Source organism: Ochotona princeps, chromosome 4, assembly GCF_030435755.1.
Source record: "Ochotona princeps isolate mOchPri1 chromosome 4, mOchPri1.hap1, whole genome shotgun sequence".
Lineage (NCBI taxonomy): Eukaryota > Metazoa > Chordata > Mammalia > Lagomorpha > Ochotonidae > Ochotona > Ochotona princeps.
The window spans coordinates 70151378-70165293 of NC_080835.1; the positions used below are offsets into that span (position 1 = coordinate 70151378).

Sequence of the window (13916 nt, forward strand, 5' to 3'; positions counted from 1 at the left end):
CTTCCAGGTCTCCCACGTGGGTGCAGGGTCCCAATGCGTTGGGCCGTCCTCGACTGCTTTCCCAGGCCACAAGCAGAGAGCTGGATGGGAAGTGGAGCTGCTGGGATTAGAACCGGCGGCCATATGGGATCCCGGGGTGTTCAAGGCGAGGACTTTAGCCGTTAGGCTACTGTGCCAGGCCCAAAGCCTTTTTTTTTTAAGTCTCAGTTTCTAAACAATAAATTCAGAGGTGCTTGATGTAAAGATCCTTCATTCTTTTGTATTTGATATGGACATTACTAACAGGAAGTAGTGGTGCAGAGCAAGGAGCAAACTGGCCTCCAGCAGTCCTTTCTGCTTGTGCTAGCTACCATGCGTTTCATCCCTTGGTATCAGCTTGAGGCATCTAGATTATGTCCACCTGTTTGACTGAAAAGATTTTCAAGCTGACCGACTGAGCCGATCACTTCATCCTTTGCATCTCATAGAGGCACCAACTCCCTAATACTTCCTTTAGCCCCATGCCTTCAGATTTTCCCATCTTGTATTGCCTCGTCTTTTTCTTCCTTCTGCTTTCCCTGTTCTGAAGTTGTAGCCCTTCTTCAAACAACCCAACCTGTCCAGTTTTGCCCCTCTGTCCTTTCCTTCTCATCCAGGTCTTGGACTCTCTTACTCAGCGGACAGTTACTCACTCAGCATCTTTTCAAACCAGTTCTTCCTCACCACTGTGCTGCTTCCAGCATTCACCTGATGACATGGGCCTCCAAGAACGGTCTGTTCTTTCAATGACGCAGGCTCAAAATCTGGTTTACATTGCTTATATGTTGTTTTCCCTGGGATCACCATCTTGTCAAGGGAAAGGGTAGAAGTTCACCTCAAAGATTTGATATCCTTCTTCCTGACATTTGGAATCTTCAAAGATATTGTGTCTTTCTGGGCAAGTCAGAGACAATAACAGTTCTTACCTGCTGCAATTGTATGGGACTAAATTGAAATCATGTCAGCAGGATGTTCATGGGTTATCTGCAAAAAGTATGCCATTTTATGCAAGGGACTTGAGTATCAAGGATTTTGGTATGCACAGAGGATCTGGGACCAACCCCCAACTGACAATGAGGGACAGTTGCTAACTTTTAAAAGGATTGCATTGGGTCTTATCTTGAGAGCAGAGCTCACTGAGCCAGAGGCCTTATCGGGAGTATAAGGAGAATGGGCTGCAGTCAAGCCACACAAACCCACCGGATTAAACTAGAGGGGTCAAACCAATGGCCCAAGAGTTAGGGAGTGGCTGCAGTTTTGGGGCAAATCCTGGATGCCTGGCATTGGGAGAGAAGTCAGGGAGAGCCACGGGGTGCTGGGGGGAGGGTGTGGGGAGGGAGGGGGAGAGGGAGAGCTCGGGAGAAGAGGCTGGGTGTGTGCTGATTTTCCTCCCAACATGGGAAGCAACTGCACAGTTACCCAGCAGAACTGCCCCCAGAAAGCCAAGCGAAAGTACTATGGGGCAGTTTGGGGTACCCCAGCTCAGGGCTCTTGAGGGCAGCAAGTATAATGAAGCCTAATGGGGGTGGCCTTGGACTATTAATCACCACAGCCCCGGCTAAGAGATGGGAACAGATGGACAACCTGGCCATTCGCTCTGCCTCTACTTGGGCTGACAGCAGATGAGTTGTGGCCCCAGAAGGTATGGTTCTGGGTACGCAGCATTTACTATGGAAGGCTGTAAGGGCTGTTTTGTCTAGTGCAGCACGTAATAACTGTGTGTTGGCTCCTTCGTGGTGCGAGAGGGAAGCGCTGGGGCCTGGAAAAGGTTGTGAAAGCATGGCTATTTTCCACCTAGAAAGTCCACCTAAGCGTCAGGGCGGCGGAAAGGGGAAGGAGGGGGGCGGGGGAAGAAGCAACTCCCATCCTGAGCAGAACCCAACCTACGCTTGGAGCGGCAGGAGATGGAAGCACGTTTTGTCCGGAAGGCAAACTGGTCAGAGTCTGACTCTAATTAAGGGCAGGGGAAGCTGTCGTCCTCCTAAGTCTGCGGGAGACACGTCAGCGGGAGCTTGGACAGTCCCAGGCTGGCAATCCCGCGGGCCAGGAATGGGTGGCGCGGCTGTGGTCGGGCTCTAGGGCCCAGCGGCCGGGCGCCAGGGCGGGGGTGGAGTGTAGGGTTACAGCGTCGGGCTGGGGCGACCCTTCCCAGCCTGCGCGCGGGAGCGGGGAGCGCGGGCGGCTGCTGGCGCGCGCGGGACTCTCTAGGACCCAGCAGCGGTAGTGCGGTTTGGGGCTGGAGGTGAAACCCTGGCATTTCCTTCCTTCCTGTGTGAATGGGGCTGATTGTCGGGCGCCAGCCACTTCCCCGCGCTGCCCCAAGCCATGCCCAGCGCGCTGCCCGGCAGCCGCTTTCTCCAGCCACGGGACTGAACTAGCCATGGTCGCCTCATGAGGAGGGCAGAATTGCGCCGGGGAACTTGTGAGCCTGCGGTGAAAGGTAACCGGTCCTCCGCCTCCCTGTGTGGGATGCAGGGAGGGCGCCCCCCCCCTCCCACCGGGCCTCCAAGCGCTAAGGACCCTGTGGTCAGATGCCTCGGCTAAGGGGGCTCCGCGTGGGCGGGGGAGGTCAGAGCGCCGGTGCTCGGGGCAGCCGGGTCGGCGTTTGGGAACCAGGAGTGTCCCCTGCGGGTATTTTGTCCTTAGTCATCCAGATGTGAAAGGAAAGAAAGCAGAAGCCACTGCCTGAGCCCCCTCCGCCCCAACCAGGTACCCGGAGGCGCCCCGCCGCGGTCTGGGAAAGTTGAGTCCTGTGGCCGGGTGCGGACGCGCTCCCGCGCGGGGCCGGCGTTCCTGGGGGCGCTGCCACAGGGCCGGACTCCGAGCCGCGCCCGCGCGCGAGGCTCCCTGCGGCCCGGGCGGAAGGGGGTGTCCGGGACCCGCTTCCCTCCGCTGGAGACAAAGGCGTGCACCCTGAGCAGCGCGACTGACCCGAGCCATCCGGGCTGGACGCGGCCCGCCCGCAGGCACAAGTCGTCAGGCGGTTGGGAAAGCTAAGGGGGTCGCGCTCAGGACCCCCGGCCTCCGACCGCCTCACACTTACTGTGTCTTCTTTGTTCTGCCCAGACAAGTTTCCTTAATCGGGGAGTGCGGTCTGGCTTTGTCTTGCCTTTAAAAGAAGCTGGTTGGGGTGGGTGCGGAATTAAACTTTCCAAGTGGAACTGGTTTTTCTTGGAATGTGACATGTGTGGCAGGAGAAGGTTGGGACGTCCGCCGATGATAAACGAGCGGGGCCAGGGCCCTGCGTCGGGACAGGGGCCGAACGTGCCCAAGGGCTGCAGGGATCTAAGGAGGCGGCTGAAACGCCAAGCTCTGCGCGCACCGCCCGGGCCGGCCGCCTGGCCCCAGCTCGGAAACGGAGACGTTTCTAAGTTTACCCTCTGAGGACCTCGGGTAGAGAATTCTGGGTCCCGCGCACAGCTCCAGCTCGCGCCCGCCCTAGTCCTGGTATCTTGATTGAAGACCGGAAAGAACTTTCCCTTTCTATTTTTGTTGGAAGGATTAGTTTTTCTGACTTAAGTTTGTGTGGCTCACCTGGCTTGGACCTGGGGCCCTTGGCCACTCGCAGGCTGTGCGATTTGGACCGAATGTTTTGTTGCCTTGGTTGCCAAGCTCCAGAGCATTGAACGTTCACTGTGGCCCATTTTCTTCAACTGAGGCAAGGCAGGAAAATCGGAGTTTTTGTAGTGCTTATAAAAGCTGCTGTTCCGGGAGGGGGATGGGGACATGAGAACCACTTGTGACACTTTCAAGGTGTTTCTGACCACCCGCAAACAATAACGTGTTAACGTACTTGCCGTTGACGAAATCAAACTGGAATGGAGGGATATTAATAGCCACAATTCCAGAAAATTTCCTTCCTTTTCAGGGGTGAAATCAGGACTTTACATGAATAATCATTGGCTCCCTGCTTCCAAAACAGGCCTGTAGGTCCCTGCCAGACTTGCCCCCGACTTGCCTCCCACTACAGGACCTGTAGTCCTGTGGCCTGGTAGAGGGGTGTCTCCTAGATGGCAAACTCTTGAAGGATCCAGAGGAACTGCCCTCCTAGCCTGGGGCTGGGCTCATTGTCAGGATCTTCTGTGACTGTTCTTTAGGAGCAGGATGGGAGGAAGACGCTTTTATACCACGTTGAACTGTTCTGGAAGGGAGGAAAGGGGAGTTGAGCACAGATTCCACCAGGAGGGTAAGGAGCAGGACCCACAGAAACTACATTCCCGCCAGTGGTGTGCGGAGGACGGGAGCAAGCTGTTTAGTTCTTGGGAGGGAAAGCCTTGTAAATCTGCGTGTAGAACCTGCTTTGCCTTCGCTCTTTGAAAGATGCACAGGGTTCCTGGTCTGTTAGCTTCCCTGCAGATTTTGGAAGGTGAAAAATACTGATGTAGGAACCAGCACATGGAGATCAAAGCATTGAAAAGTACATGTTTTCATGAAAGCTAATGGATGACTTTCTGTTTAAGTGAGATTTTGAATACGATACTGTGGGTGACTTTAGGGAAGGTCCTTTGGGGTATCTAAGGGTAGAGCACTTCTTTTCTCTCTCTCTCTCTCTCTATCTCTCTGATGTCCACTCCCATGGAGAAGTGTGAGAGCTGGGGGCTTGGGGGAAGGATCACTGAGAATTCATTGAAATTAGAAGGCAGGGCAGTCTGGCTGGTGAAGGTACTATTAGAAAGCCCAGCCTGCAGGTCCTGTGCTGAGTTCCTTAGCAGCATGTTGTCAACATGCCTTGGAAATGATGCAAGATTGTAGAAGACTTCATTAATGCCACAAAACTAAGGAATTGTTGGGTGAATTTGTGAAGCATTTGCTTGTCAGATCAATGCATTAAAAAAATAGTATTGTAGGATCTGTAGATAATTCTGATTTGCAAAAGTCTCTCCCCCTTTTACACCACCCCAAAGTAACATTTGAGATAGAGGGTGTTAGTTGCATTTCACTTGCATTTGGAGGCTCCGGTCAGGACATTCTACAGTGTTTCTTTCATTTCTTCATTAGTTTTTGGTAGGTTCATAGGACTGAGAAATTTTTAGGTAATAGAATCCTTGAAAAGCAAGAGGTAGTACAGAGGTCACAGAGGAAGACATATTTGATTATAAGGTTTGCAGGAAATTGTCTGAGGTTGTTGAGGATTTTGGGTTTGTTTGCCTAGTGTTTTTGTTTTGTTTTGCCTTTTTTTTTTTTTTAACTTTGTTTTGTCTTGGAGGAGAGGCACACTTTGTGAATCCAGCCCTGGTAGTAGTTTGGCAGTATACTGCTTTTGCCGTGAGGGAGCCAGGAGCCACTGCTGCTGGACTGGTGTGCCTGCACCTCCTGAGTTCTCTGGCTTGTACTATCCTGGGGCCAGGCTTATCAGCTCAGCCCAGGACTCCTGGACTCCCACAGGTGCTCAAAGGCAACATTTTTACTCTCTTCATTCAGGAGGGAGTAGGAAAGTAGATCTAATTGTAGGAATTGCAAGGAATTCTAAGACTCTGGAGTATCAGATAGAAGTTTTTGATGATCAAAATCATAGCCTATGACTGTGTATATAAGACTATGTTTGGGAACTAACTCACTGTGCAGTATTTTAGCTACCAGTTTTTTTGTTTGCCATTTTTAAAAAAAAATGACTGTGGTTTACTAGTTTCTTTTTTTATTATTATTTTGAAATGAGTAAAGTCCCATAGGAAATTAAAAAATAGTAGAGGTCTGTGTATCCTTCAGCTGGTTTTCCGCATGGCTCATGCCTTACATAACTGCAGTACAGTAGCCGGGTTAGGAGGTTGGCATTGGTGCACACCACAGAAGTCAGCATTGGTGCATATTCAGAGTTCGCCAGATTTACGTGCACACACTTGTGTTTGTATGTACATCTGCACATTCTCCCCCTTTTATAGGTTCATATAACCATCACCACCATCAAGACACAGAATTATTCTGTCACCCCTTCATGCTCACGACCATGCTGTTCTCCTCTCCTTGCTCGCCTGTGGTCCTAAACGCTAGTAACTTCTGAGCTGTTCGCCATATGTATAACCATTTTGGTAATTTTACATAAGTAAAATCATGGGGTATGGGAGCTCTTGAAATCGGCCTATCCAAACTTCTGTTTCTGTCAATGATTTGTTCTTTTCACTGAGCACTATTCCATGGTAAGGATGCCTCATGGCTTGGTTAAGCGTTCATCTATTGTAGGGCATCTGAATTGCTTTCAGCTTTTGACAGTTGCACATTAAGTTTCTATAAATATTAAGGTGTTTGTGTGGACATATGTTTTATTTCCTTGGGATTAACATCCAGGACTTTGATGTGCTATATCATAAGTTCAACATGTGTTAGCTTTTTTATGAAGTTGCCAAAGCATTTTCCAGAATGACAACCATTTTACATTCCTGTTAGCAGTGCGTAAAACAGTTTCTGTGGATCTTCACCAACAGTAGGTTTTGCCATTATTATTAATTTTAATTGCCCCAATAGTTGTTCTAAGCATTGTTCTTTTAAAAATATATTGTCTATAAATACATATTTTCTATAATATTTATATACTTATAAATCATATAGGACTATATATTTGTCTTAGATATTATGTTTTGTATATGGAATATTTATTACATATAATACATATATTTATTTGAGAGAGAGAGAACATTCTCCAATCTTCTGGTTCACCCCACAGCTGAGACTCCGATTTTCTGTATGTGGTAGGGACCCATCTGCTTGAGCCTTGCATGGCTGCGTTAATAGGAAGTGGAGCCTACAATCTGAAGTAGAGTTAGGACTCGAGCCACAGAGGCAGGCATTCACCCCTTGTTATGGTTTAAAAATTTGCCTTCCATGTGTTTGCCATTTATATATCCTGTTTGTTGAATGTATATTCATTTTTTGCCAATTTTTTTAAAAATTATTTATTATTTAACTTCATTAATTACATTGTATTATGTGACACAGTTGCATAGATGCTTGGGTTCTCCCCACCCCTCCCCAAACCCTCCCACCATGGTGGATTCCTCCACCTTGTTGCATAACCACAGCTCAAGTTCAGTTGAGATTCCCCCATTGCAAGCGTATGCCAAACATAGAGTCCAACATCTTATTGTCCAGTCAAGTTCAACGGCTTCTTAGGTATACCCTCTCTGGTCTGAAGACAGAGCCAGCAGAGTATCATCCCAGTCAATTGAAAGCTCCAACATACCATCAGCAAAAATTTACATCATTATGGAATTAATTGACAATTTTTTAACTTTATTGTTTTGCCACTCAGTTTTCGGAACTTTTTTTCCCAAAATATTTATTTTTATTGAAAAGGTAGATTTACAGAGAGAAGGAGAGACAAAGAAAAAGATCTTTCATCTACTGGTTCACTCTCGAAATGGCCACAATGGCCGGAGCAGAGCTGATCTGAAGCCAGAAGCCAGGAGCTTCTTCTGGGTCTCCCATGTGGGTGCAGGTCCAAGGCTGTGAACCATCCTCCACTGCTTTCTCAGGCAGTAAGCAGGAAGCTGGAAGAGAAGTGGAGCAGCCAGTACACGAATTGGTGCCTATATAGGATCCTGGTGCTTGCTCAGTGAGGATTTAACCATTGAACCGTCATTGAACCGCCCAGCTTTCACAGTTCTTTATATGTTCCTGTTCCCAGTACAAGTCCTTTGACAGACATTTGCCTCAGATTAGTATTTTCTCCAGTATATAGCATGTTTTTTTCATCCTCTAGTAAAGAACTTTTGTAGAACCTAGCGTTTCATTTTTGATAGTCTAATTAAAGTCTAATTCGTTTATTTGTAGTGTGCGCTTTTGACATCACATCTCAAATATTTCTTTAGGCTTATGCCTGAAGGATGATCTCCTGTGTTCTCTTCTACAAGTTTTATAGTTCTATGCAGAATTTGTAATTCACTTTTATCCCTCTGAAGAATTTGTGTGTCTTGCTGTTAATCTTACAGATAACTAGGTGTTGACCGTGTGGTTGGTGCTCAGCAAGTATGCAGCTGGGCTCCCAGGCGTGCTTCCCACTCCGGAGAGCTCAGATGATCCTTGGGGTTGCATGTATTACCATGTGTTAAATGTGGTCATGGAGACACATGTGCTATGTGCTATATGGTCCCAGTGGCCAAGGAGGGCTTTACTGGGTATGTTGCCCGAGCATGGTGGAAGCAAAACTTGTTTTTATATTTGATCCTGTTTTGATATCTTTATTGCAGTGAGTTCTTCAGTGAAGGTTGTTCTGGTTCTTGATTCCATGACAAAGGATTGAGGTGAAAGGAGGATTGAGGATTTTTTCTGAATAGTGCATGGCATGAGAGCTTTAAAAACACAATACTTAATTTAAGAACAATTTAAGAACACAATGCTTAAAATTCAGTAAAGAGTCTGAATCAAGCTAAATTGATTGAGTTAGGATCTGTGTTAACGTGGAAAAAGGACATCATGTTTTAGAATGTTTAGGAACTGTAGCTAGATTTGGTTTGCTTCCTGGCCCTGTCTCCTTGCTTTTGTGACCTCCAGAAAACATATCTGCTGATGGAGACAGTAGTGTTCTGACCTCATGGACTTGGATGTAGGTAAAATGAAATAATGCATACATATTACTTGACACAGTGCTGGGCACTTTGAAAGCACGCAGTAATACTGGTTATCACTGTTATTGCTAACATGGCAGAGAGAAAAATACTGGGTAGTGTTATGGGTGCTGTCTTATGTTCCTTTTCTTGGGAGAAACTGGAATCCCAGTTGTGGTCCAGAGAATCTTACCTTCCCAAAGGTGGGAGCAAGTATCTATTGAGTGAGATTAGAAGCTAGATACTCAGTTTACAATCTAGCACTGTTTATCACAGGTGCCTTTTCTCCCAGTTAAAGCAACATCTGAGTAAAGAATGATGTCCTTGCTGCTTCTGACCGCAGGTGGCAGCAGGTGGAGTCTGCTGCCCTGAGACTAGTTCATTATTGACGGTGCTTGTTACCCAGGAACAGCAAGCTAGTATTCAGGTTTCTAGGATGGATCTCAAACTTGGTAGCAGGCAGCTCTGTTTCCCTTTTCTCGATGACCAAATTGTCTACCAGAGGAAGGTAAGTGGGTCTTGGATGTACAAGTCTAGAACAGTGACTCTGAAGTGTGGTGTCAGGATCATGTGGAAGGCTCCATCTGGCTGTGCCCATGCCCACAGCTGCTATTCCAGTAGGTATTAGGTGTCACCTAAGACTTTGCATTGCCAGCAAATTTGCGAATGATGCTGCCACCACTGCTGCTGGACTCGCACTCAGAGCCAGTCTTTCAGGGCACAGTTCGTCTTACATTGTTGCTTACCCTTAGGAACTCAAGTCTGCTCATCATTATGTGGTTGAATTTTAATAGAGTTCTAATGTTAATAATTGATGTGCACGACTTTATTCTCTCTTCTAATCGCCTTTCTTCTGTGCCTAATTTCTTCATAGCCACTATTTTTCCTTATTTTCATTCTCTTGCTACTTGAAAGACATGCCATACTGCCTTGTCACCCAGCCTTTGTGAAATGAATGTATTTGTCGAGTACTCATATTTTAAAGTTACTGCGAGACTTAAATGAGGCAATGGATGTGAAAGGTCTACATAAGTGGAAAAACATGGTACAAAGTAATTTCTTTTATTATTTTACAAACACATGGTTTCTTTTTGGCATGGTCTTTCTTGCTGCGCATCCATTGCTGCTGAGGGATCTAGGGACAGTTGCAACAATTGCACAGAAATCTGTAGGATTGTCATAGAGAAGGTTTCTGCAGTTCATGGCTGGTTGGGCTCTGCTCTCTGAGAACTTTCCAGACCAGAGTGTTTTGGAAGGACATCGATAATGACCAACAAAACCTTTGTGTTGGAAATTTGTTTGAGTATATATAGGGATATTAAAGGATTTAACTTCTCACAGTGGAGAAATAAGTTAATGAATTTTTATTTTTTTAGAATGTCAGATACAGAGAGGAGGAGAAACAGAGGAAGATCTTCCGTCCTATGATTCACTCCCCAAGCGGTCTCAATGGCTAGAGCTGAGCCGATCTGAAACCAGGAGACCGGAGCCTCTTCCAGATCTCCCACGTGGGTGCAGGGTCCCAAGGCTCTGGGCCATCCTCGCCTGCTTTTCCAGGCCACAAGCAGGGAGCTGGATGGAAAGCGGAAAGGATTAGAATCGGTGCCCATCTCAGCGCATGCAAGGCGAGGACTTTAGCTGCTAGGCTAATGCGCTGGGCTCGTGAATTTTTCTGATGGTTTCAGAGATGTGATTTGGTCCCTGTGGTTTTTGTTGTTGTTTTGTTTTGTTTTTTTGTTTGTTTGCTTTTAAGTATCTAGACAGATACAATACTTAATAGCTACTAGCCACCTGTGGCTACTTAAATGAATGAACATTAAATAAAACTAAAAATAAAACATTCTAGCTACAGTTTAGTAGCTTAATAACATTACGGTTGCTGCAGGGATTTCTCCTGCCAGTGCTGTTCTGCACTGAAACAATTAGCTTTGTTTAATAGCAAAACCCTTGGACTTAATATGATGGGAGAGTACATTTGTCACTGTTCCTTTGGAAATCTGGTGTGAGTTGATTGGGAGAAAACACCATAAGGTGAATGCTCTATTAACTTGTACCTCATTTTCGCCACTTTTTTTGGTGACTCGTTTGATTTGGAAGGTGGGTTGGCACAGCAGCTGTGTTATGAGGCATGCGGCAGAGTTCACCAGGCTGTTACTATGGCTGTTTGTTGTTTCTGGGAATGTTCAGCTCATGGTATCCTCTCAAGGATCAGGCTCTTGAGAGAAGCAACTAGGACTGATAGGGTGGAATTGGCCCTTGGAGTCCCTTCTCTTGGAGGGGATGATGGGAGGGCAGCTGGAGTTCTTCACCTGGCTCCATCCCACTGTTGAACCAGGCTTTGTCCTCTAGAGGCAGGACCTGGCCCTTGCTCCTCTCTGCAGTTTTGGGGCTCACTCAGAAGTCATTGCACACTGGGTCACTCTAACTGTCGTCTCCTTGGAAGGCATCTTGTGATCTGTAAAGTTCTATTCCTTGATTACCCTACACCCAGCCACCAGGTCTATGCAGCTGACCTCCTCCAAAATGCTGCTTTGCACACCTTCCCATCCTGTGCACATCTGTACAACCCAACTACTTTCAGCACTCAGTACTTGTCTCCTGGACTATTGTGACAGCCTCACTTCTGCTCTTCTATCTCTCACATCTCCTGGGTGTGTTCTTTCTTCCCCTCATTTCTTGTGCCATTCTCTGTCCTTCTTGGAACAGGCCAAACAAGATGCAGAAGATGGGTATCTTGTCTTCCAGGCTTGTTCTGCTCCTCCCTCCCCGTGAGATGGGGCTTTGTACACACCCAGTGCCCCGAGAAAGGAGGCGTCTCAGGTTCAACTGCTGCTTTTCAGCTGTAACAGCAGTTCTGGGCCATGTGACCCAGGAATGTGGTGCCAGAAAGCAAATGTCTAACAGGTGTTCTCTTTCCTGATAGAAATGGATTCTGAAGGGCTTTGGAGAGGTGAAGGTGAGGGGCTGATGGGTAGAGGAAAGAATGTGAAATTTTTTGGTAAGGCCCTGTTTCCCGAGGGACTGGTTCCAAAGTAGTAGGGTAGTTTATTTGATTGCTCCTCTTGGTGATCTGGTTGAAAGATATAAGGGCAGTCCTCATGCAAAATACAAAATCAACAGATACATAGGTAGTGTTTATCTATGTCTAAGTATATGAAGATATATGTGCATATTTTCATCTAGAGGAAATGTGGAGACTAGCACAACAAGAAGTGAAGATGTGTTGCAGTATGCATCTCTACTCCGGAATCCAAGGTGGACTCCCAGTAAAGCTGTTAGCTATATCTTGACAATAGGATGCTGGACTTTCTACTGTTGTCTATATCTGTAATATCATGATGTACTTAAGTAGCAGAATGATGACCTTGTGACTGGTGCTGAAGGACTCTGCTATGGTAATTCTATAGGGGAAAACAGGATTGGGGAAGGTGGACAAGGAAATCCCTGAACCTATGGAATCACGCCATAAAAATTTTTTTAAATGAGAAAGAAAGAAAGATATAAGGGCAGTTAAACAGACTAGAGAATGTGCTTTTTCAGAATTCTGGAAAGAAGTGGATACAGTACATAATACATAGATTTAATAAAGTATAGCAACATAGCACTGAATCCATTGCAGAACACATGTAAAACCTGTCTGATTTCTGGAAGGAAATGATCGTTTGAGTTGGGGGGCGGTCATGACACAAATAATTCCTGACAATGGGTGATCACCATAACTTTTTCTTTTTTTTCTTTTTTTTTTTTTTGCATTAGAGTAAGCTTTATTTTAGGATTGAAATTCCTCCCAGACAGTAAGTCCCGGGACAAACCAAGAGATTCAATTCCCAGTGAATTCCCGAGGCGACAGCAGCAGCAGGGAACCCCGGAATTAGCACTGCCCCCCAAAAGGCCCACCAGACACCCCTGAAGAGCTTCGAGGTACACCGTTTCTGGGCCTCCATCTAGCTGCCTCACGCCTGCCTTCAGACCTGGAGGGATACCATACCCCATTCACTCGATGCTTTTCTCATTTGTGCATAACTTTTTCTAATAGGATGTTTTGCCATCCACAGTTAATATTTTGAAACAGACACTAACTGAAGGTACAGAATGATGGGCTGTCTGTGTAGTGGCAGTAACGAGTGGTACACTGATACACCTGAAGGCCCTATGTTGCTGGCTTTTTCTATTGCTTAGAGATCCTGTGCTCCAAGAGCCCTGGGCACTTGACCAACAGCCTCAGAAAGAAATAGAATCTATGGAGATGTTGTGTTAGGTCCTGCTCACATTGATTCATTTTTTTGATAGAACTATTATTAATCCATTTTGAAATGCCTGATTTGTAAGTATTTTTCATTTATCTGTTGCATAAGACATTAGAGAGCTCTGTTAAATGGATCGCTTGTCCGTGTACGAAGGGAGGTTAAGATTTCCTTTTGTTTTGTTGTTGTTGTTCTTTGTTTTTTAATCCTCTCCTTTCAGAGGTCATTAGAAGATTCATTATTTTGGGCACGCAGATAGGCCTTAAATAAAATATTCTGATTGTGAAGAAATATGCCTTCCCTGTGTTTGGTCATAAAGAGCCAATTTTTCTTATGCTGTCAGTATAAAGGACAGATTCATGTTTGTAGATTTTTAGAAGAGGTTTGCAGTTTACACCCTGACCTTTATCCTTCTATGCCACAGATGAAATGAGAAAAAAATTATGCAACAAAGATTCCGGAAAGGGAGTTTTTGGTTTCATTTGTCACGCTCAGTACAGAGGGCAAGTGCTCCCATCCACTGTAACTGTTCCGTGGTCGTTCTGTGGAGACAGCACGTCCCAGATATCTGGGCACTGTTTAGGTGAGAGTCCCGCTTCTCGTGCCTTCTGCAGGTCCACGTGGCTTCTGACTTGCCTGCCAGGGTAGTCAGATAAATTGAGGGCTTTAAAGAACCATTGGATAATACTGTGTATGCTTTTATTTTTGGTCTTTGGTGGTAGAATTATAGGGCCAAGCTTATTTTCAGAGAGATTGTGTATTTTAAGTCTTTTCTCATACTGAATTCTTGGAAAATTGAAATATAATTTTAGTAATGTCAGTTAGCTGAGAATTGAGATTTAAATGAAACTCCAAAGCCTTTGTTTCCGATTTACTTGAGTTGCTACTGTTTTCTTTTAAATATTTATTTTAAAGGCAGAAATAGAGGAAGATAGATGGACAAAGAGAGAGAAAGTGAGCGCTCATCTGTGGTTCTCTTCCAAAGTCTGGACCAGGGCTGGAGACAGAAGCCAGAGACACAGTCCAGGTCTCCATGTGAACGGCAGGGATCTAATCACTGGAGACATCATCATTGTTGCCTCTCTTGACGGAAATCTGGGGTAGGGATCCAGAGCTG

General features: G+C 46.0%; 1 protein-coding gene across 2 annotated transcripts in view; it reads left to right on the forward strand.

Moving 5' to 3' along the window:
- The first annotated feature begins 1908 nt into the window (after positions 1–1908).
- Positions 1909–13916, forward strand: part of AMOTL1 (angiomotin like 1) — a 107626-nt gene continuing 95618 nt past the window's right edge. The window contains exon 1 of one of the 2 annotated variants that reach the window (XM_004585169.2): positions 1909–1954. Coding sequence is in view for 1 of the 2 variants with exons in the window: in XM_058663743.1 (XP_058519726.1) it covers positions 2410–2458 (49 nt within the window). In the remaining variant the exon portion in view is untranslated. Of the gene's footprint in view, positions 1955–2101; positions 2459–13916 lie in introns of those variants that run through there. The other variant, XM_058663743.1, reaches the window with a different exon arrangement.